Consider the following 22,965-nt stretch of genomic DNA (forward strand, 5'->3'; position numbering starts at 1 on the left):
TTGGTCCCTGCTGCTAAGTCTCTGTCTTCTTTCTTTAGGTGTATATCCTCTGTTTGGACGAAATGCTGCCAACCTCTCAGGAGCTGCTCTGCGAGTTCATGTGATTCTTTCCTCTCTTACTCCACACCCTGAGCCTACTCGGGAGCTGGACTCCATGGACTGCAGCAGCCACAGTGAGGCTGAGCAGCTCCCCAGAAGGGATGAGGTCCAGCTCTCTCCCCAACATGGTGACCAGGAGCCTCCTGCCTGCACCCAGGTCCCCTGCAGCAGCAGCACCGCAGCTGGAGATGGTTCAGCCCCGGAGCACCCTGCTGAGCGGGACAGAACATTTGCAGTCAGCATCCTGGTAGAAAGAGCAATGCACTTGAGCTTAAAAGGTAAGCTCAGCTCAGGAACATGTGATTTGACTACCCAGTACCCACATGTGGTTTTCTTCATGATTCTATCAAATGAGGGCAAGATCTCTAGGAACTGTTAATCCTCTTAATCAATAATTATTGTATTTCTCAACCCTAAAGGTGTAAGCAGAATGAATGTCCTTTTGAGTTTTAGTGAACCTTCATGATTTATTCTAATTTTGAATATCATAAAATCCCCATTCTGGGAACTTGAGGATCAATGTAGATACTTTGTACCAAATCATGATGTGTTTTTAAAAGTACTATTTCCAGAAGAGACCTGTAGACCTCACCAGACTGCCAAAGTTGTCCAGGGCACACAAAAACTCTTCTTGACGTTGAGGATAGCTCCTCCCGTCATCATCCGCTACCGTTGTGCTTGGGGAAACGTCCATCTCGGAACCTGTGGTTTTGGTGTTCACTGTGTAGGAACTACTCGGACGTCAGTCAGATCTTTCCTGAAAAGTCACTGTCTCCCAGTGAGGTTTGCTTGGCCACCCCATCTAAAGTGGCATCACCTTTTCTGTTCTCCTTTCTTGCTTTGTTTTTGTCTGTAGTCTTTCTGTGTTTTCTATCTTTCTCAGAACATTTAAGTCCGACAGAGGCAAGGATTCTTCATTTACTGCCGAAAACTCAGCATTTAAAACTACATCTGGCCCATAATAAGCAGCAGGTATTTGTTATTTCCAAGACGTGATACAGGATCATGACCTCTTACTCAGGGAATTTCTGTCACCTTACTTCCATCCTCATTGCCACCTTCTTCAAACCTAGCCCAATAGTGGCTGCTTCTAGTATTTCCTTCTGACACATCTTCATTTGCCCCATGAGTATGTCCAGTCAACAAATCTGACCTTGATTAAAATCAGTTGCTGGCTTCCTGCCACCTGCGAGTAAAGGCTGGGCTCTAACACAGCGCAGGTGCTGCCAGGCTAGCCTAATCAGTCTTTCAGCCTCAGCTTTCATCTTTTCTTTTATTCCAGTGTGCTTTTTGCCGTGCTCCCTTCTCTCAGCTGTGTCCTCCCTAGACTCTCCATATCCATTTCCTTTCCGTATCCTTCCAAGAGGTAGACCAAAGGAGCACCAACACTTCAGAGCCTGCCCTTCAGACCCACCTCTACTAGGCAAAAAAAAAATCCCTGTGTTCCTCTTTTGTGTCATTTGTTAGTTTGTACTGGAGGCGTCTGGTAATGTGTCTCTCCACCAGGCTCTTCCCGTTTGTTTTTGTGTCCCAGCATCCTGATCCTCACAATGCAACAAAGCAAACGGAACGTCCTCCTGTTTTGTGACAATGAGGCTCCGCACCTCTCACTTGTTAGTAGGTCTCCTACTATTACCTGCATCCAAGGGGTCGTCCCACTGGGAGGAGTCTCTGTTGTCTCCTGAATCCCACCCTTGTCTTCCTGCTTTTTCACCAAATGTCAGCCAGGCACGGTGCCGGCCTCTGAAAATACAGGCCAGTCTATTCTCTCTCCAAAATTTGCTTTCCAAGTGATGCCACATGGTAAAGAGTTCTGGAGTGGTGTCGTGAGAACTGAGATTTGGTTTGGCTGAGCCATTAACTTGCTTTTTGACTTTGAACAAGCCCATTTCCCCTTTCCTTGCCTCTAAAATGCCACGGCCCTGCAAAACCATTGCTCAGATTCTTTCCAGCTCCCCTTTGAGGAGGAGAGGCGGGGCAGCGTGTGCCCACTCACTGTGAGGCTGTTACAAATTGCCGAGCTTTTTCAGAACTCCTGCAGACGCTTCCCTTGAGCCCACACTGGCTTCCTGCGTGCCTCTAGCAGTTCTTGCAGCTGCGTCTGCCCCTCTGCCACCGTGGAAACCTTTCCGTGCAGGATAGGAGGCAAGTACAGCACTGCCTGCAGAGGAGTCATTCACATTTGCCCTCAGTAAAGCTGAAACCTAAAACATCTTGTGACCCTGAAAATGAAAAAGCTCTGGGACATTTTTTGTTAGGAAAATGACCCAGCCAGACAAGGTGAGGTGTCCCTCTGGGTGCCCAAGCCCTCTATGCTTCTGACTTAATCGTTTTCTGATTGTATTGTAAGATAATAATGCAGTCTTACTCTGTATCTGCATCCTCCCCCCCAACAGGTGTCCAACCTGACTCACCTGTGCAAGGGCTTCACACAGAGGAGGTGTCAGTTAAGGTCTGATTAATAGAACTCAGCTGAAATTTTTAAACCTAGAAGTTGGCCAGTGCTTGTTGGGAAAGCTTCCGTTCATTCTCTACAGGCCAGGTGGGGGAGCTCAACTCTTAACCAGGTAGAAGTAGAAACACTGATTCAGTGGGAACACCTGGAGGAGGAATCAGAAAACCTGCTGGATCTGCCAAATGCTAGTTAACCAGCTGTGCGACTGGGGCCAGCCACTTAACACCCTCAGGAGCCTACGTGTGAAACGGTAGACACCGATCCTGTGTGATGCTCCGGGCTGTCATTACACATGTTGGGTGTGTAAGAAAGCAGTTTGCCAGCTGTAACTTCCAGATACAAGGGACTATGCATCTCATTGGAACAATTATGCCTTTCTTAAAGCATAGAACCACTTTTCAGACTTATATAAAACAGGAAATTTGGTGAAAATCCCTAAAATTTGGGCAAACTGAATCGCCTCATGTCCTCTTAACTGCTTTCTATGTGTGCCCAACCCCGTGGGAGGCATAGCGACTTTTTGATGAGTTGTCTCTAAAAATGTTTCCAAATTTGACCTTTTTTAAAAGTGGTAACCAGACCCGGTTGAATTTCCATCCACAGGGAAACCTGACAGATCTGCTTTCCCAGCCTGATTTCTTTATTACCTACCTGCTTGTTTGGCTAAAAGGAGTATTCCACTTTAAGACCAAGGTTCATTCAGCTAGAAGAACAGAATGGGACCTACAAGGTGGAATGGGCTTATAGATTTGGAGAAACATTGAGATAGATAGACAAGAGTTTAAATCCTGGGCAGTGTTTGTTCCCCTGGGCCATATGAATTCTATTCCAAACATGCTTCTTTTTCTTCTTTTAATGTATAATCCTGAGGGTTATAGCATTTTCAAGCCGGGGGAAATGCTGTAGAATATTTAGAGCCTCATACCCACATACCATATGGGAATGAGTTAACTGGGCCTGAAGACTAAGAAGACATTTCACTCAGTTGGCAAAACAGAGTTCATAAAGGTAGTGTTCTACACCCGTTTGATGATTAGCTTCCGGGGGGTGGGGGTTGGGGGCAGATCTTCAGAGCACTGTGAGTGGCCATTTAAGGTACAGTTTTTGGTCTAGAGCAAAGGAGAGTGAATGAAACCAAAGACACAAAGAAATTAGTTGGAAAGACTAATGGCCTCCTCAGACCACAGCCTTCTCTAGCCTGAGACCAGAAGAGCTAGATGGTGCCAGGCCACCACTACCAACCTCTCTGACCAGAAATAAAGCAAAGGCTCTGTTAAAATGGGAGGGAATTGTAAAACAAACTCAGATTTCTAGAAGACCAGACTTACTGGAATGATCGAGCCTTGGCAAAGCCCCGAACTATCGCCCTCAAGACACCCTTTTGACCTGAAACTGAAGCCACTTCCAGAGATCACCCTTCAGCCAAAATTGTAGATTGGCTTAGAAGATGGACAGTCACGCCCATGAAGATCGTGCTGCTTTGGACAGCGAAGTGGCACCAGAAGGGCAGCATTTGCTCAGGAGCAGAGAGGAGAGGGCGAGGACGGGCAGGGAAACTGAAGGGATGAAAGAGGAAAGGCAGGCTGGAAATGGGGAGCGGCCGACACATCCTGGGGACCCAGCAACCATCAAGGAACAGTTGGAACTCTTGGCTGGGAAACCAATTTGCGCTCTGCATTTGCACCTGAAGCACAATAAAATGTTGGCAAGGGGGAGGCGTAGAGAATCTACATTCTGTGACCAGTTGCTGTTGAATCGGTCCCAACCCAAGGCTACCCCTTGAGAGTCAGAGGAAAACTTCTCAGGGACTCGTTTTTCAGAAATGCATTGCCAAATCTGGCCTCCCAGGTGCCTCTGGATGGAATTGAACCTCAACCTTTCAGTTAATTAGCCACATGTGCTAATTGTTGACACCACCTATCTTGTTGGCACTCCCTATCTTATAAAGAGTCTTTTTCATCCAAGACTGTTTGTTGTTAATATCCAGGGCTGTCCAGAAGAATTTTCTCCGATGGAAATGGTCTCGATCTTTATGGATACACGGGACCATCAGAAAGTTCATGGAAAAATGGAGTTGAGGGTAAACACGGAATGGCATTTTTCCATGAGCTTCTTAAAGCCCTTTCACACTGTAAAATTGCCACTAGCTACATTTAGCTATTAAGCACTTGAAGTGTAACGAATGTAACCAAAGAATTAACATTTGAGTTTTATTTAATTTTAATTAAAGTTAAATAGCTGTGTGTGGCTAGCAGTTTATCATATGCATAGTTCAGATTATCTAATATCAAATAAACCACCTTCATTTCAGTTTTTTTGTTTTTGATATTTTATTATGGCTAGGGTGAAGTCTTCAGAGCAAATTAGTTTTCCGTTTGGTAAGATGTGCACCGTTGTTTCTTGTGAGTTACAGACCCTCCGTGGAAAAGCTCCCTTCCCACCTCCTCTCTGGGGTCCCCATTTCCATCCCTTTCCGGTTTCTTCCAACCTTCTGAACTTTGTTTTTGGGCAAGTACTGCCCTTTTGATCTCCTCGATTATTCTGACTAGTGCACTCCTCATGAGTATTATTCATTTTATAGGTCTGCCAGTTGTTGAGCTGAAAGGTCATTTTATATTTTCATAAAGGATATGTGACTGAACCCTCCACGTTGAAAATCTGATCTTGTAAAAATTAACCTTAGGCATTCTTATCAGCACATTGTTTGACCTTTGTGAGCCCCGCAGTCAAGGCAGTAAAGGCGATGGTTCAAAGGATGCACTTCTACAGCCAAAATACTTGAATACTGACCCTCAGTTCCACCATTGAATGAATTACGACGTTATGAGATTTACTCTCTCGACCCGTTTTCTCGTCCACGCAAGCTACCCATTCCTTGGGACTGTGGTAAGGGTTGCTGTTGGCAGGTGTGGAGCTCATGTCCACTGAGGGCGACCCCGTGACCCAGAGAAGAGCTACTCCACAGGGTCCGCGCCTGTCGTCTTTCTAGGGTCACATCACGGGATCTTCTTCCCCTCGAGTAGCTGAAAGGTTTGAACCACCAATTTTTCACATAGCAGCCAAATGCTTAACCATCGAATCAACTGCAAGCGATCCTTGTTGTTTAAATGAGTTAGTGTAGGTAAAGTACCTAAAACCTAGAGCTGGGTACACAGTAAGTGATAGTAAATATTAAGTACTATTAGTATTATTTCTGATCCTTATGGCATCTGATAGGCGGTGTAAGTATAATGTGCCCTGTTTTACAGTGAAGGAAGCTGTGGCCTAGATAGTCCTTTCCCAAGGTCGCACTAAATGTATATGACAGTGCTGATAATTTATCATCTGACTCTTAAGTCCAAGGCTCTTTGCAGCCCTGTCTTTTGCTGAATCCGGTATTTTCCAGTGTCCCACAAAGTGCTGAAAAGAAGGAGCTCAAAAAGATGTGAGAAGTTGCTTATCTCTTGGAAAATATTTGTGAACCTTATCTTGAAAGGACAATTACAGTAGCAGAAAGGTCACTGGAAACAGTTCAGATACGGGGAATAGGTCTAGTAAAGGCCCAGAGGTAGGAAAGCTGGGAATGGCCCTGCTTGCACCTCTACAGGGGGAGCCTTCCAGTGCTTTCTTCTGGTAACCTGTAGTACACTCACTCCATTATGTTCACTTTCAGGAATCCCCTTGACGGAACGGAAAGTGTCAGTACCCAGTTGTTGTGTATCCTTTGCAACAGCCGACGAGCCATCTCCTATATACACCCAAGTGGTTGAAAACACAGATTCCCCCATCTGGAATTTTCAACAGCAGTCACGGTTCGTATTTACTGACATTCTGTCACCCTTCCAGAATCCTGCACCAGGATGGTGCAGGCCTGTGCAGTGTTTCATTCTGCTGTGCATTGGGTCAGTGTGGTTCATAGCTAACTCGATTGGCAACAACCACAAGACATGGTGATGGAGCAGTGCTCAGCAATTGCTGTGTGTTCAATGTTTTGTAATTTGAAAGGCTGGGCTGAGGCAGCCTCTAGAAATGCAATGCATCAAAGAACCAAAACTCATAGCATTGTGTGATCACCTTCCAGATACGATCGCTGAAGACAAATGTGTGCATAAGCAAATGTGGTGAAGAACGCTGATGGTGCCCGGCTATCAAAAGATATAGGGTCTGGGGTCTTAAAGGCTTGAAGGTAAACAAGCGGCCATCTAGCTCGGAAGCAACAAAGCCCACATGGAAGAAATACACCAGCCTGTGTGATCACAAGGTGTCAAAGGGATGAGGCGCACCAGGCATCAAAGAACAAAAAAGCATATCATTGTGAATGAGGGGGAGTGTGGGGTGGGGACCCAAAGCCCATCTGTAGGCAACTGGACATCCTCTTATGGAAGGGTCATGGGGAGGAGATGAGCCAGTCAGGAGGTAGTGTAGCAATGATGAAATATAAAACTTTCCTCTAGTTCCTAAGTGCTTCCTCCCCACCCACTATCATGATCCCATTTCTGCCTTACAAATCTGGCTGGACCAGAGGATGTACTCTGGTACAGATAGGAACTGGAAACACAGGGAATCCAGGGAGGATGATCCCTTCAGGACCAGTGATGAGAGTGGCGATACCGGGAGGGTGGAGGGAGGGTGGGTTGGAAAGGGGGAACCAACTATAAGAATCTACATATAACTTCCTCCCTGGAGGAACAACAACAGAAAAGTGGGTGAAGGGAGTCGTTGGACAGGGGAAGATAGGACAAAATAATAATTTATTTTAAAAAAAGAAAAAATTATCAAGGGTTCATGAGGGAGTGGGGAGTGGGGAGGGAGGGGGGAAATGAGCTGGTGCCAGGGGCTTACATGGAGAGCAAATGTTTTGAGAATGATGAGGGTAACGAATGTACAAATGAGCTTTATACAAGTGATGTATGTATGGATTGTGATGAGTTGTATGAGCCCCCAATAAAATAATTTTTTTAATGCAATGAAAACTAAGGACTACGCTGAAACAATCCCTACTGCCATTGAGTGGATTCTGACTTCTCATAATCCTATATAAGGTTTCGAAGACTGTAAATCTGTACGTGAGCTGATAGCCTCACCTTCCTTCCACAGAGTGGCTGGAGGAGTCGAACAACTGACTTTGAAGTTAGCCATTCAGTGCTTACATGACATTACCACCAGGTCTCAACTATGGTGAGCTCCTGGAAATTAGATAATTCAGTACACAGTAGCCAGGTTACTTCACTGACATATCAAATATGTCCAGAAGACTGGACACCTGAAAGCTGAGTTCTAACTCTCAAATGTGATGTTTATTCAGAACCTAACTTTTGGGTTTTTTCCAATTTTTTAAAAATCATTTTATTGGGAGCTCGTACAACTGTTATACAATCCATACATACATGCATTGTGTCAAACACATTTGTACATTTGTTGCCCTCATCATTCTCAAAACATTTGCTTTCTACTTGAACCCTTGGTATCAGCTCCTCATTTTCCCCCTCTCTCCCCACACCCTTCTCCTTCATTAACTCATGATAATTTATAAATTTTTATTATTATGTCATGTCTTACACTGTCCGATGTCTCTCTTCACCCACTTTTCTATTGTCCATCCCCCATGGAGGGGGTTATATGGAGATCCTTGTGATCGGTTCCCCCTTTCTACCTCACGTTCCCCTTCTCCTCCTGGTATCACTACCCTCATTATTGGTCCTGAGGGGTTTATCTGTCCTGGATTCCCTGTGTTTCCAGTTCTTATCTGTACCAGTGTACATCCTCTGGTCTAGCCAGATTTGTAAGGTAGAATTGGGATCATGATAGTGAATAGGGAGGAAGTATTTAGGACCTAGAGGAAAGTTATATGTTTCATCATTGCTACACTGCACCCTGACTGGCTCATCTCCTCCCCACAACCTTCCATAAGGGAATGTTCAGTTGCCTACATATGGGCTTTGGGTCCCCACCCCGTACTCCCCCTCATTCACAGTGATACGATTTTTTGTTCTTTGATGCCTGGTGCCTCATCCCTTTGACACCTTGTGATCACACAAGCTGGTGTGTTTCTTCCATGTGGGCTTTGTTGCTTCCAAGCTAGATGGCCGCTTGTTTACCTTCAAGCCTTTGTTGCTTCCGAGCTAGATCGCCGCTTGTTTACCTTCAAGCCTTTAAGACCCCAGACGCTATATCTTTTGATAGTCGGGCACCATCAGCTTTCTTCACCACATTTGCTTATGAATCTGCTTTGTCCGGAAGGTGAGCATCATGGAATGCCCATTTAATAGAACAAAGTGTTCTTGTATTAAGGGAGTACTTGAGTGGAGGCTCAATGTCCATCTGCTACCCTAATACTAAACCTACAAATATATGCACATAGATCTATTTCCCCATTTCATATATAAATATATGTATATGCCTATATTTAGACCTCCATAAATGCCCTTTGCCTCCTAATTCTTTCTTCTATTGCTTTTACTTTCCTCGTGTCCCACTGTTAATGCTCAGCCTTCATTTGGGTTTCAGTAATTCCTCTTTGTTACATTGCCCTTGATCATGCCCTGCCAGGCCTCCTACACCCTCGTCGCCATCGATTTTGCATCAGAACCTAACTTTATAAACTTGGTGAAGGGATATTCCCAGTCTCCAAGGAGATTCATTGATTTTTTTCCCCCGTGTGTAAACCTTTTCTTGTTTTTGTTTTAAAATAGCAGTCTCAGGCAATAGTTGTCCTTTTGTGATCGACTTTTTTCCGCCTCTCTAACGTCCTCCCAGTTTATCCATGTTGTGAGATGGTTCTGGGATTCCTCTCGAATCTTTATCATTGCATAATATTCCGTAGTGTGTATGTAGCACTCCACTCTTTACCATTCATTTGTTGATGGACACTTAGATTGTTCAAGGAGGTTATATACTTTGTTGGTACAGGACAGGTTAGACGAATAATGAATTATGATACTGTTTACAATTTCTTTGTCATAAAACTTTTTATTTGATCTTCCTAGCAATCTTTTAAGATTGATCATATTGTTCCATTTAGCAGATGAGACAGCCAGGATCAAAGAGGTTAAGTGCATGTCCACGGCCACTTAGCCATTAATGGTAGATTGAAATCCAAAGGTGGGTCTTTTTGACTCCAACTAGAATTCTGATCTCTGACATTGTCCTCCATTCACTTCAGGATGCTACCTCCTGGTCTTGAAGCAGGTTCTCTTCAGTTCCCTAGTGGTGTGTAGGAAGAGACTTACGAAATTAAATCTTTGTGTGCCCTGAATCTCCGTCTTGCTCACCTAGAGTAATGAGCCTTGGTTCAGCAGCTTTCCAGATACTTACCAGTAATTTAAAACTGCATTCACTTAATAAATAATTACCAAAGTGCTCAAGGAATCCCTTCTTAATCTGCTATGAAAGTTGACCGCTGCCTCATTTGGGTATCTTGTCTTGTGGCTTTGGAGTCAAGGAAACCAGGTTCAAATCCCAGGCTGCCACTTAGTGACTCTTGTGAGACCTTGAGCAAATCACTTTACCTCTCTGAGACCAACTTGACCATCTATAAAATAGAGGTACCAATACTCATGGCATAATCTTTTGTGAAGATTAAATAGATATTAAAAATCCGTCACCCTTTCTGGCCAAAGATAGAAACTCAGTAAATGTTCTTTCCTGCGCCCCCCCCCCAATTTTTCTTTCTCATAATCTTCCCACCCCTATAGTGTAAGAATCCCTACTTGTTCCAATAAGACTGTTCATTCCTTTGCACATTCCCTCCTCTGAGAGCAACAGAGTGAGTGTGGCAGAATTTCTGGGAGAATTTGGAAAAGCACAGGATTGAGTAAGCCTCTGTTCAAGCCTTAGCAAGTCACCTCTCTGAGCTACCATCCTCTCGTTTTAACTGTGAAGATAGAAATCTAGTCTAGAGGTCATGAAGTGGTATTTGAGAGAGCGCTTTGAAAACTACAAGATACTCTTCTCATCTTAAGTTTTACACTACAGGAGCTTCCTCACAGTTGCTTTATCATCATTTTTCTTTTCTTCTTTTTTTTAACCATTTTATTGGGGGCTCTTATCATAATCCATCTATCCATCCATTGTGTCAAGCACATTTGTACATATGGTACCATCATCATTTTCAAAACATTTTCTTTCTACTTGAGCCCTTGGTATCAGCTCATTACCCCCTCCCCCACCCTCTCTCCCTCCCCACCCTCTCTCCCTCGTGAACCCTTGATAATTTCTTAATTACTAGTTTCTTCATGTCTTACACTGACCGTTTTTCTTAATAGGTTATCAAAAGAGCTCCTTCTGGACCCACAACAGACCTTGGTCTTCAAAGTTTGGCATAAAGGAGGTATGAACGTTGTTCCATGAGTGTCTGTCTCATGAAATAAGCTCACATTTTGTTTACAATTGACCAATCCTCATCTTTTTCTAAGCAACAAAAACCATGGCAGTGATGGAACACATAGGCAAGGAGGCGTCAAAAGTGTCATAGGAAAATGCCATTATTTCTTAATTCCATTTCTCTGTGACCCTTTTGAAAGCTCTCCCACCCCACATGTACTAAAGGTTAATCCCACAAAACTTCATGTTCTTTCAACTTCTCTTAAAGGATTTAAATTCTTAAGAGATCCTTTTGTTTATATCAGTCAAAAGAACCATCATGTCCAGCATGCCACACAGAGGTGATTTCTGCCCCTTTGTATGATGGTATACCTTGTATTGACTCTGGCTAAGTAACTAAGACCCACACATTCTTGGCAACACTCCAGTCTAGAGTCTAATTATTTTAAGAGACTCCCCAGGAGGGAAGTGCTGACTTCATGGTCCTTGGCTACGATGTATTAAAAGGCAGAGTGTAGAAGTGTTAAGAATACAGACTCTGAAGCCAGACTCTCCAGATCTAGCAGTGTGACCTCAGATAAATGACTTGACCTCTGTCCTTTAGTTTTCATGTGGGGATAATAATAGGACTACCTAAATGGACCTTTGCAAGAATTCAATGACTGCCTGCCTGACAGTAAATATCGTTTCGGGGTTTTTTTTAATCGTTTTATTAGGGGCTCATACAACTCTTATCCCAATGCATACACACATCAGTTGTGTAAAGCACATTTGTACATTCATTGCCCTCACCATTCTCAAAACATTTGCTCTCCACCTAAGCCCCTGGCATCAGCTACTCATGTTTTCCCTCCCTCCCTGCTCCCCCTTGTCTCAGATTTTGGATAGGTTTTGTTTTGGTTTGAGGTTGCTTTTTGGTTTTGGTGTATTACAGTGTACTAAGCTGTGCAACCATCTGTAATCCTGCAGGTAAAAGTATAATTAGTCCAGTTTTATAGGAATGCAAACTGAGAGCCAAAGTAGTTTCGTAGCTTGACTGAGGCCATAAACCTACCTGTTAAGTTGTAGAACCAGCTATCAGTTGTAGAACCCAGCTTTCACTGTCTCTGTGCCTGTACTGTTAGTACTTTACCATGCTTGTAAAGTTAGATAACTCAGAAGAAAGAGGGGTGAGGAGAGAAGAGTATAAACAGGAAAATATAAATCCCTCATCATTCCAAGAGTGGTGGTCTTTTAAGGGATATTTTTCAAGATCCACTTCTTGAGGAAAATCACAGGGATATGAGATCCCAGAGAAAAGAGCAGGGTTCCTGAGTTGAGAGGGGCTCTTCTGTCGGCTATACCAAGAGTTCCAAGCTCAGTGTGTTTCTCTTCCTTATTTAGTGCAGCTACCACAGAAATCTAACACGTGGATTGCTCTCTTTACTTATGTTTGTTTTGTTTTAAGTGGATTTATTCTATTTTAGGAGCCCAGAAGTTGGAATTCAGAGTGCCATCTCTAGAGAAAGACTCTCTCTCTCTCAACTCTGGGCGAAGGTGTTTGTCTGCTTCTTAGAAAAACCAAACACCATGCCATCAGGTTGATTCCAGCTCACAGTAACTGTAAAACGGAAGGCTGCCCCTGTGGGCTTCTGAGACCGGCTTGACAAGAGACGAAGTCTCATCTTGCTCCCTCAGAGCAGCTGGTGGTTTCAAACTGCACACCTTTTGGTTAGCAGCCCAACATGTAACCACCACACCACCAATCTCCTCTCTTCTGCTCATTTATTTCATCTCTTTTATATTTCAAAAGGGATTGAGCCAAAATACCCTTTTCCACTAACCCTGCCTCGTCAGTGTGACCAAACAACCCAACTCAAATGGGATTAAAACACAGCGTCGAGGTAGGGTGTACAGCACATACAGCAGGGGACATAGTCCATCCAACGGCCATGCAGAAAGGGAATTCATAATAGCCAAAAGAGGCTCTCATTTTCACCTCATTCTCTATCTTCCCTGATGGCTTTAGAATCACTGACCTCCTTCCTTCTGTGTACAGCTCCGAACCTCCGTGGGCATGCTCAGCCCTGAACCTCCGTGGGCATGCTCAGCCACACATGTCTCTTCTCTTGTCCGCACAGATGAGGAAAGGGTGATTGGCTTTGCCTCAGTGGACCTCTCCCCACTTCTCTCTGGCTTCCAGTTTGTCTGCGGCTGGTACAACATCACAGACTTCGGGGGAGACTGCCAGGGGCAGATAAAAGTTGCCATCTCCCCTCTGGAGAGTTTGATGCACTTCAAAGAAGAAAGGCAAGCAAGACGTGGAGTGGAGACCCTCGGATCACTGGTACGTGTCCTGCGTCACACGCCTGGTCAATCAGGGATCTAGTGAACAAAACCAAGGAGAAGATCTTTTCCACACGTGTGGTGCTTGCCCATCTACACAACACATTGTATATCTGTCTCATAACAACTTCAGGAAAAAGACTAGGCAGATTGTCATAAAATATACATAATAATGTTTGCCATTTAATCATTCTTAAGTTTATGTAAGTTATTAGGTTTAATTATATTCACAATGTGCTTCCATCACCACTTTCCATTTCTTTTGTTTTATTTTAAACTTTATTTCAACATAACAATGCTTACAGAAATACACTCATAATGGTTAATAGAATGCAATTTAAGTTTAACTTACCCTACATAATTTGGACCAAAGACTTGTACATGGTTTAAGATTCAAAACAAAACAGGGATTTGTGATCTGGTTTATTTTTTCATCTGTTAGAAGTACAAATGTCTAAAAAGATCCTCCCTCAAATGCTGCAAAGGCAGGCAGCAAGAACCAGGAGAAATTTACCTCTGGTTTGCTGCAGAAAAACATGTATTGCACTCTAAGTTAAAAAAAAAAAAAATCGGTACAGCAATTTTGTTGCAGTTTCGGTGCCAGATTATAAAAAGTTCAGTAACTAATGAATGCAGGTTTAGGGGTGGAGCCTGTACTCTTAGCACAAAAATCTATTTTAAGACAGTAAATCGCATGCAGATTGTAAATCTACACACACCACAATTTGGGTCATTCCTTGCCATCGAATTAACGCCAACATCTCAGTTCACCTTCTCAGGCCAACAAGGAAACTGGCTGGAAAGTGGCACACTGACTGTAAATGTTCCTGATTTGTACAGGCAGGAAACAGTGAAGCTCCATTCCCCGCTGTTAGTGTATGACAGAGACAGAGCACTTTCCATTTCTAAATGCCTTTTCATCACTCCAAATGGAAGCTCAATACCCCTTAAGGAGCAGTGCCCATTCCCCACTCTCCCCAACTCCTGCTAACCACTACTAAACTTTTGTCTGAATATATTTGCCTATTTCAGGTATTTCATGTAAGTGGGGGTCATGCAATATTTACCCTTTTGTGTCTGACTTACTTCACTCAGGATAATATTCTCCAGGTTCATCCAATGCTCAGTATATATCAGGATTGTGTTTCTCTTTATGGGTGAATAATATTCTATTGTATACATTTTCCACAATGTACTATCCATTAATGAGAACTTGGGTATGTGAAACAGTGCTGCTTCCAAATGTGTGTACTCGTATGTATTTGACTACTAGTTTTTTTGTTGTTGTTGTTGGATATATATTACATACTACTAGTTTAATTTTGCTGGATATACATTACACCTAGTTATAGAATCACTGAGCACGTGCTCATTCTGAGTTTAATATTTGTGTTGTTGTTATGGTTGTTTGGCTTTAAAGAGCAGAAATTAATTTTTTCAAAATTCTGAAAGCAAGAAGTTCCTATCAAGGTCTTGGCTATGTTGATTCCTTCTGGGAGCTTTGAGAGGGAAACTGCCATACCTCTCTGCTATCTTCTGAGGGCTACCCACTATCCTTGTATTCTTTTGCTGCTTGTAGATCTGTTTGCTTCCATCCTCACTCAGTGTCTTATCTTTCCTATGTGTGTAACTTTTATTTATCTTTTAATCATTTTATTGGGGGCTCCTACAGCTCTTATCACAATCTATAAATACATCCATTTTGTCAAGCACATTTGTACATATGTTGCCATCGTTTTCAAAACATTTTCTTTCTACTTGAGCCCTTGATATCAGCTCCTCATATCCCCCCTCTCCTCCTCCCCGCCTTGTTTGTTTGTTTTACAAAACCTTTGGAGTGATTTGGATGAATGTTTACAGAGCAGATCAGCTTTCCGCTCAAGAATTCTTACTCATTTTGTTTCATGTCACTGGCTGTAATCCCCACAATGTAACACCACGTGTCTCACTTCCTCTGTCTCCTGTTTCCAGCCATCCGTCTTTCCTGTCCGTACCTTTCCGAGCTTTATCCCTAGGTAATTGCTGCCCTTGGATCTCCTGTTGACTGGTGGTAGTGCATCTTTCCCTGATGTTATCATGCATCTTCTCAGCCTATCTATTGTTTGGCTAAAATTGACCCATGGGACTCAATTCGCTTCCAGGCATGAAGGGAATTTAAGGGCCTTAGTCTTTTTCTTTTTTTTAAGGGAAGATGTTTTATATTTAGATGTATCTTGTTCCTGGTAATAACACTTGCCCAATGAAAAACAAAAGTTGGAAAAGCAGTTACACTTCCTACTTGAGTGGACAGGTATAACCGTCAATCATTTTCTGAAATAACCATTATATTTCAGTTTATCACGAGCTACTTTGAACTTACTATGAGATGTATCAATGTCAGGAGAGAAGATATAGGGAGAACATTCCTGTTTTTGGAGAGGGTTAGCCCTTTACAACCAGCATGGTAAAATAAACATTCGTTGAAGCATTCTACGTGGAAAAATGAATGTAGTCCATTTGAGCTCATGCTGAGCTGACTTAATTTGTGCATGAATTTGTTTGGTGTCATTCATCTGAACAAGGTGTGTCTAATTCTTCTTCTAGTTCATCCAACTCTTCCCCAGTGAAAAGATTTTCATCCCCAGGCACAGCATCAGTAGCTCCATTTTCCTGTGCCTCTCCTTCGTTATCCTAGTCCAAGTCACTTCTTTCCCCATTTTCTGCCCTGCCTCCGAAGCATCACTTAATTGGTTTTCATCCATTTCTGAAGTATATGTACTGAATCTTTCAAGACTGGCTATGGTAATACCGGTTTCATCTACATCTCTTGGAATGTACAGGCTTAAATCTATGTCATTTACATTCACAGAATCATCAACCGCATCACCGCCTATTCCCTAGTGGTAACAGGTATCATCTGCTTCTTCTTCTTCATCATCATCATCATTGCCTCACAACCACTAATCACTAGTGCTTTCCCTGCTTTGAAGCCTGCTTTTCTTCTTTCCAGATCTTGCTCAAGTTTATCCATCTTTTTTTTTCCCCCTGCAAGCTAAGATTCTAGATCATTGGTTCTCTACCTTACTAATGCCGCGACCCTTTCATACAGTTCCCCATGTTGTGGTGATCCCCCAGCCATAAAATTATTTTCGTTGCTACTTCATCACTATTATTTTCTACTGTTATGAATCGGGCAACCCCTGTGAAAGGATCGTTCAATCCCCAAAGGGATCGGGCCCACAGGTTGTTCTGGAGTGATTTTGCTAACATTTGGACCTAGGGCAGAACACTCTCAATGAGATCTTCTAGTGAAATTTCATCTTCTTTCTCTTTTTTCTTTTTTCAACAGGGAGAAGTGCATGGCAACACATACACATACACCCCCTCCAAGGCATCCCCCAAACAGCCATACTAGTGGTTTCCAATAGCTTCAAGGAAATGCTTGCACACCGTGCTTCTTGTTCACTACTTCTTCCAGTTTGTTCTCATTCCAATTGCCCATGGGATCTTTTCGAGATCTTCATCTCTTGCATCAATGTAAACACTTCGCTTTTCACATTTTCTCTCCAGAGTCCAGTCCTGAGAGAACTCACACTTCTCCCCGCTAGTGCACTGTCCGTGCTTGAAGAATGCCCACACCGCAGATTGGGGATCTGCACCTTTCCTTATTTTTTGAGCAGTAACTACAGGTTTGAATAGTTGAGTTCGCTCCTGTGATTCTTTCTTCTTGTCATCTTTCTTCAGTTTCTTTTCAGTTCCACTTTGTACTACCTGACGTGGATTTTCTTGACCAAATGTTGTTAATTTGATGAGTAACGGCCTTAATAAACTTCTGTTGTTTTTCTCTTTTCTTATTCTTTAGACCAAAAGTTCTGTCCTGACCTCGCTCCGTGTGATTTAATGATCTTTCTTTCTTCTTCTGCTCTGCTTTTTTGCTGCCCGGCCTGAGCCTCTTTCCTGGGGGGCATTGCGGAGACAGGTGGCACCGGCCAGAGTTAAGCACAATTGGACACCGTCAAGGCCTCTGGCCCCGTGGCAGGAGTAGTAGGAAGACCCGGGCCTCCGTCTAAGGGCCATAGTCCTAGGGGTTCTATCAGCCTCTATCAGACCTGGTCTTTTCTGTCACTTTGAGTTTTGTTCCAATTTCCCCCATTCTTCCTGGGATCTCACACTGTGAATCTCTTTCAGAGTGGCCAGCTATTACCTCGTTCTTCTGGTCTCAGGGCCATGGAAGCTGAGGTATGTTAACTTTGCAATGACAGGACCATCTTTCATTCCCATCAGCCATACACAAGGGTTCCAGTTCCCTCACATTGCCACCAGTGCTCCTTTTCTTTTTCTTTCTTTCTTATTTTCATTATAGCCATCTTTCCCATACTGGGGCTGCAGGTTAGGCTTCAGCCTGCCTACCACAAGGTGTGTGGTTCAAGCCCACCAGATGCTCCTTGGGAGAAAGTTGAGGCTATCTGTTCCCATAACGATTTTCCGTCTCGGCAGCAGTTTTAGTAGATACAAAGTGTAGCTCATTGTGGTTTTGATTCACGTTCCCTAATTCGGTGCCAGCATCTTCATGTGTTTGTTGGCCACTTGGTATGTTCTTGGGATACCTACTGTTTTTGAAGAACAGCAAGAGCCAGCCATTGTGGTTGGAGCAGTTGAGACAAGTGTGAGAGTAGGAGAGGAGGTTGGGAGGTCATGGGGAACAAGTCATATGTGGGGCCATGCTCTCCTTGGAAAACAATGTTTTGATTTAACTCTTACGTGGTATGAAAAGCCATTGGGAAATTTTAGCAGAAGAGTAACATGAACTGACCTGAAAAGTAACAGGATCACTGTGTTTGTTTTGTGGAAAAAGGAGTAAAGCTCAAAAGTAGAAGGTAGAGGCTGAGACGAGGGTAGTAGTAGTGGAAGTGATGAAAAGGTAAATTCTGCATATTATTCTAAAGTTAAAGCCAACATAACTCAGTGGAGAATATGAGGGAACGGGAAGGATGAAGGAAGAGTTTGAACCTTGACTAAGAAATAGAGTGCCCATGAACTAAATGAGAGAAGATTTTGTGCAGAGTGTATTTATAGGTGGAGACCTAGCGCATGGACATGTTGAGATTGAGCTGCCCACTAACGTCTGAGTGAGGAACTCCTGTAGGCAAGCCAAACCCTGAGCAGTGACATAGGCTAGAGATCCAATGTAGAGTTCTCAACAAGTTGGAACTTTTTGTTAAGAAAAGACTGGATGAAATCACAACATGAAGGGGAAGGTGGGGAGAGGAAGGGGAACTGATCACAGTGATCTACCTATAATCCCCTCTGAGGGGGAAGGACAACAGAAAAATGGGTAAAGGAGACATCGGTCAGTGTAAGACATGAAAAAAAAAAAGATAGAAGTTATCAAGGGTTCACGAAGGAGGAAGGTGGGGGAGGGAGGGGAAAAATGAGAAGCTGATACCAAGGGCTCACATAGAAAGAAAATGATAATAGCAACAAATGTACAAATGTGCTTAACACAATGGATGGATGAATAGATTGTGATAAGAGTTGTACGAGCCCCAATGAAATGACTTATTTTAAAAAAAGAAATCACAACATGATTATCAATAGAAAGTGAGGACTTTAAAAAAAAAAAGTGAGGACTAATATCTGAGGTGTTCCAGAGAGCAGAGGTGAGGGAAATGATCAGGGTGCACCATATGAGACCGTGAAGGCCAGTTAATAAGATGTAAGCAAAATGCCGCGGCCTGGGAACTAACTTAGTGTTCCAGGTAGAAGTGAGTGATCAATTGTGCCACTCTGCTGATTCTAATGCTAGGGACTGAGGATTAACGCTTGGATTTCCGAACAAGGTGTTCCCAGTGACCTTGGCAAGCAGTTTGATAGAGTAGAGGGGATGAAGAGTCTGGTAGCCGTGAGTTCAAAGAGAATGGTAATCATGCCCACCAGAAGAGCTACCATTTTAACAAGACAGTCGCAAGTGTTGGCAAGTGGGGGTTAATTGGAACCCCCTCACACAGTGCTGGTGGGAAAGCAGAATGGTGCAGCCACCTTGGAGAGCAGTCTGGCGGCTCCTCAGAAACGTACAGTGGTGTGGGTTACCGTATGCCCCGGCAGTTCCACCCCTAGACACTTACCAACAGAAATGAACCCTATCCACACCAGCACTGGTCTGCAAATGTTTACAGAAGCAGTATCCTTAATCCCCAAATATCCACCCACTGGTGAATACATTAAAACGTCGTGGAACCATAGAAGGGAATAACATTTGGCGGTTAAAAAGAAAGAAGTGCTGACTTGTACTACAACATGGATGATCCCTGGAAACAGTGTGCTACATTAAAGAAGCCAGACACACAGGAGGTGACATCATATGGTTTCATTTATATGAAATGTCCCAAATAGTCAAATCCAAAGAGAGAGTAGATTGGCGGTTGCCAGGAGCAGAGAGGAGGGAGAAATGGAAGTGCCTGCCAATGGGTACAGGGTTTCTCTTTAGATTGATGAACGTGTTCAGGAATTAGATATTGATGATGGTTCTTCAGCACGACTCTGATTGTGGGAAAAGCAATGGCACAACTAGATTATCTTCATAAGTAAAATGCAAGGTGACCCAATCACCAGTTCATAGATCAACTAGGGCGGGGTGGGGAGTGGGGGTGGGGAAGCAATCCAATAGTATAATCTGTAAAAGAGACATAGCCTGCCTCTTAAGATTATTATTGCAAGGTTAAATGAGGAAATGCTTGCAAGTTGTATAATATAATGTTCAACAGGTAGAGAATAGTCAGCAAATAATATTTATACACAGAGTAAATGGTTTTTATTTATAACCTGCTTTGTTCCTAAAGAATTTCTGGTAACAAGTATACCATTTTTCTCATCACTTTGGCAGATTCCAAAATACAGTCCCTTTGCCTTCCCTGCCTCTGATGTGTATGCATTACCCAGCTATATTGCACGACCAGCCCCAGAACAACCTACCTACCCCTTTTCCAAGGAACTTGACTTTTCATCTCCTGGGAGGTGAGTGATTTCTTGATGATGAGAAAAAATGAGGCCAAAGAGTACAAGTGTTGTGAACTAGCTGGTCTTCCCTTTATCTTCTTTCCGTTATTAAGGAAGAAACTAGAAATGGGATTGGGGGGCTTTGTTGATCTGTCACACCCCTTGTGCTCCCAGGATTCTATGAAAACAAGATTTTATTGGTAAGGTAGGAACCTAAACCTTTACTGCTATCAAAAAAGGATCACTTCAGAGCAAGGGATCGTTCTCTCTATCCTTAAAGGCTCATAGCCTTTGTCCCTGAAATTAGTCGGTAGCAGTGTAAGAAACAAAGCATCATCTTTCCCCTCCCAAAGCCGTGTGCCAAGTTCTTTTGCAAAAACATAACTGGGCCCTCCTTTCCCTAAGCCAGCCTTGGACGTCCATATGGTCTGGGCAAGAGCATGCATTTCCATCTTGTCAAAGGGCAAGATCAAAAAATAAGATTGCGTCTTTCTACCCCTGCTCCCCTCTAGGCCCTAGTGTCCTTTGGCAGCCCCCTGGTCCCCTACCCCCACCCCGAATCTGTTTCACATCTTTCTCTTCACCCTGGGGGATAAGGCAAAGGATCTTTCCCCCACAACAGTTCATTCCATGGAAGACACTCTGCATGATTTCAACACTTAAAGGCCAGTTTCAGTCTTCTAGCTTTCTACCTTCTCGCCTCACAAAGGGATCCTGCATCCTGTGTCTGTATGAGGAAATGAGTTCCTCTATGTGGCCTTTCCCTTGATTCTTTGGGAAAACAACTTGATTTTCCCTTTAAGCCCTGAGCAGTTATCTTTGCCCAAGTTTTCTACCCCAGAGAGCCTGTTCCTTTTGTCCAGAGTCTCCTACTTGTTAACATTTCCTAGGTAAACGATTTGATACTTTTTGTCTGGTCTTAGGGATGCAGCCTGCCTTGTGATTGGTATGCACTTTTGGGCGAATTGGGCGACAGGTTATGCAGATGAAGTGCTTATAGATTGTGCAATGAAATGTCTGTAGCCTACAATGCAAATAAAATGCCTATAGCCTACTGAGAGGAGGTGATTGGTAGTTTGTGGCTATGGTGGGGAATCATACCTTGAAATTGACAAGGAGTGTGTAGATATAAGCACCCAAACCCACAGAAGTTTCAGAGATAGATAGAAGCGGAAGGAAGAAAGCAAAGAGAGAGGGAAGACAAGGAATATCTTAAGAAGAGTTGTAACACAGGTAAAACAAGGACTATTAACTAAACAACACCAACCCCACAAACACACACAAAAACAAATGACCAAACTCACAGTCATCAAGTAAATGCCGATTCACAGCAACCTTATAGGACCGGCTAGAACTGCTGCTCTGGGTTTCCTAGACGAAATCTTTATAAGGGGAGAAAGCCCCATCTTTCTTACACGGAGAGGCTGGTGGTTTTGAAATGCTGACCTTGCAGATTGCAGCCAAATGCATAACCACTACACCCCAGGGCTCTTTGTAACACTAAAGGCAACTGCAAGTCCAGATGGGGCCCAGTGGTAGTCAGTGGTGACAGATGTAGGGCCAAGAGGAGTTCTCAAGGGGCTGGTACCGAAGCCACACATATGACAAGAGTAAAACTACAGCAATGTTTTCAAGGCTCATCCATGTTGTAGCATGTATCAGGATTTCATTCCATTTTATGATTGACAAAGGAAAATTGCTGAGATCAAATCCTCAGGAATTTGAGATGTATTCTGTAGATTGAAAAAAGCACTCCTTGCTGGTGGGAATGTAGCATGCTGTGTGCCTTGCTAAACATTCTTGGCAGTTCCTCATAAAGTTCAACATGAGTTACATATGACCCAGCACTTCCACTTCTAGTTATAGAACCGGGAGAGAGGGAAATGTCCACACAAGAACTTGTGCATCAATCGTTATAGCGGCTCTACTCATATTAGGGAGGAAAGCAGACACAATCCAAATGTTCATCCACTGCTGAGTGGATGAATGATCTTTAAAATAGCTTATTCATACAGTTAAACATTATTCAACCATAAAGAAAAAGGAAGTCCTCATCTGTGCTGCTGCATGGATAAGCCTTGAAAACATCGTGCTAAGAACCTAGTAGATGATTTCATTTATCTGAAGCATCCCAAGCAGGCAAATGTCTAGAGGCAGAGGCGCTGTGGTGGCGGGCGCAGTGGTCAGTGTGTGGCTGGGACCTGGTAACTGAAAGCTAGCCACCAGCCACCCCAGACCAGAAAGAAGTAGCAGCTTGCTGCGTGCTGATCATAGGGGTGAAAACTCTGTTCCCCTCTCTAAATCAGAATAGACTCCTCGGCCATGGGTTTGGTAGGGGGCTGGGGTTTTAATAGAGACAGAAAATACTTGAGCGGTTGCCTAGAGCTGGGAGGGCGAGAAGGAAATAGGGAGTGGCTGCTACTGGGTGCTTGATTTCTTTATGAAGTAAAGAACATGTTTAAGATGGGTTGTGGTGGTAGCTGCACAACTCTCAATATACAAAGAACACAACAACATTTAAATGTACCCCTTAGATGGGTGGCCATATAGTAATATATCACAGTAGAGGATCCCTAGTGGTGTAGTGGGTGCTTGTTGGACTGCTAACCTCAAGATCAGCAGTTTGAAATCGCCCACCACTCCAAGGGAGAAAGATGAGGCTTCCTACTCCCATAAAGAGATAGTGTCTCAGAAACTCCACAGAAGCACTTCTAAAGTGAAGCTGTTATTTTTTTTCTAAGAGAAAGAAAGAAAAGTTTGCTGGGATCAAATTGTTGAATGCCATGCTAAATAATTTGAAACTGATTCTG

At 43.4% G+C, this 22,965-nt stretch overlaps 1 protein-coding gene and 1 pseudogene across 6 annotated transcripts in view; one reads left to right on the forward strand and one right to left on the reverse strand.

Annotated features, from left to right (window-relative positions):
- C2CD3 (C2 domain containing 3 centriole elongation regulator) overlaps positions 1-22,965 on the forward strand; it is a 124,264-nt gene that overhangs the window by 71,648 nt on the left and 29,651 nt on the right. For all 6 annotated transcript variants that reach the window (XM_045293111.1, XM_045293112.1, XM_045293107.1 and 3 more), the window contains exons 24-28: positions 39-377; positions 6,207-6,345; positions 10,798-10,862; positions 12,976-13,181; positions 20,043-20,173. In XM_045293111.1, the coding sequence (XP_045149046.1) occupies positions 39-377; positions 6,207-6,345; positions 10,798-10,862; positions 12,976-13,181; positions 20,043-20,173 (880 nt within the window). The remainder of the gene's footprint in view (positions 1-38; positions 378-6,206; positions 6,346-10,797; positions 10,863-12,975; positions 13,182-20,042; positions 20,174-22,965) is intronic.
- On the reverse strand, positions 15,725-17,127 carry LOC105979156 (annotated as a pseudogene).

The sequence above is a fragment of the Echinops telfairi genome, unplaced genomic scaffold (assembly GCF_000313985.2).
Source record: "Echinops telfairi isolate 266 unplaced genomic scaffold, ASM31398v2 ScPeMD7_1713;HRSCAF=2227, whole genome shotgun sequence".
Classification (NCBI taxonomy): domain Eukaryota; kingdom Metazoa; phylum Chordata; class Mammalia; order Afrosoricida; family Tenrecidae; genus Echinops; species Echinops telfairi.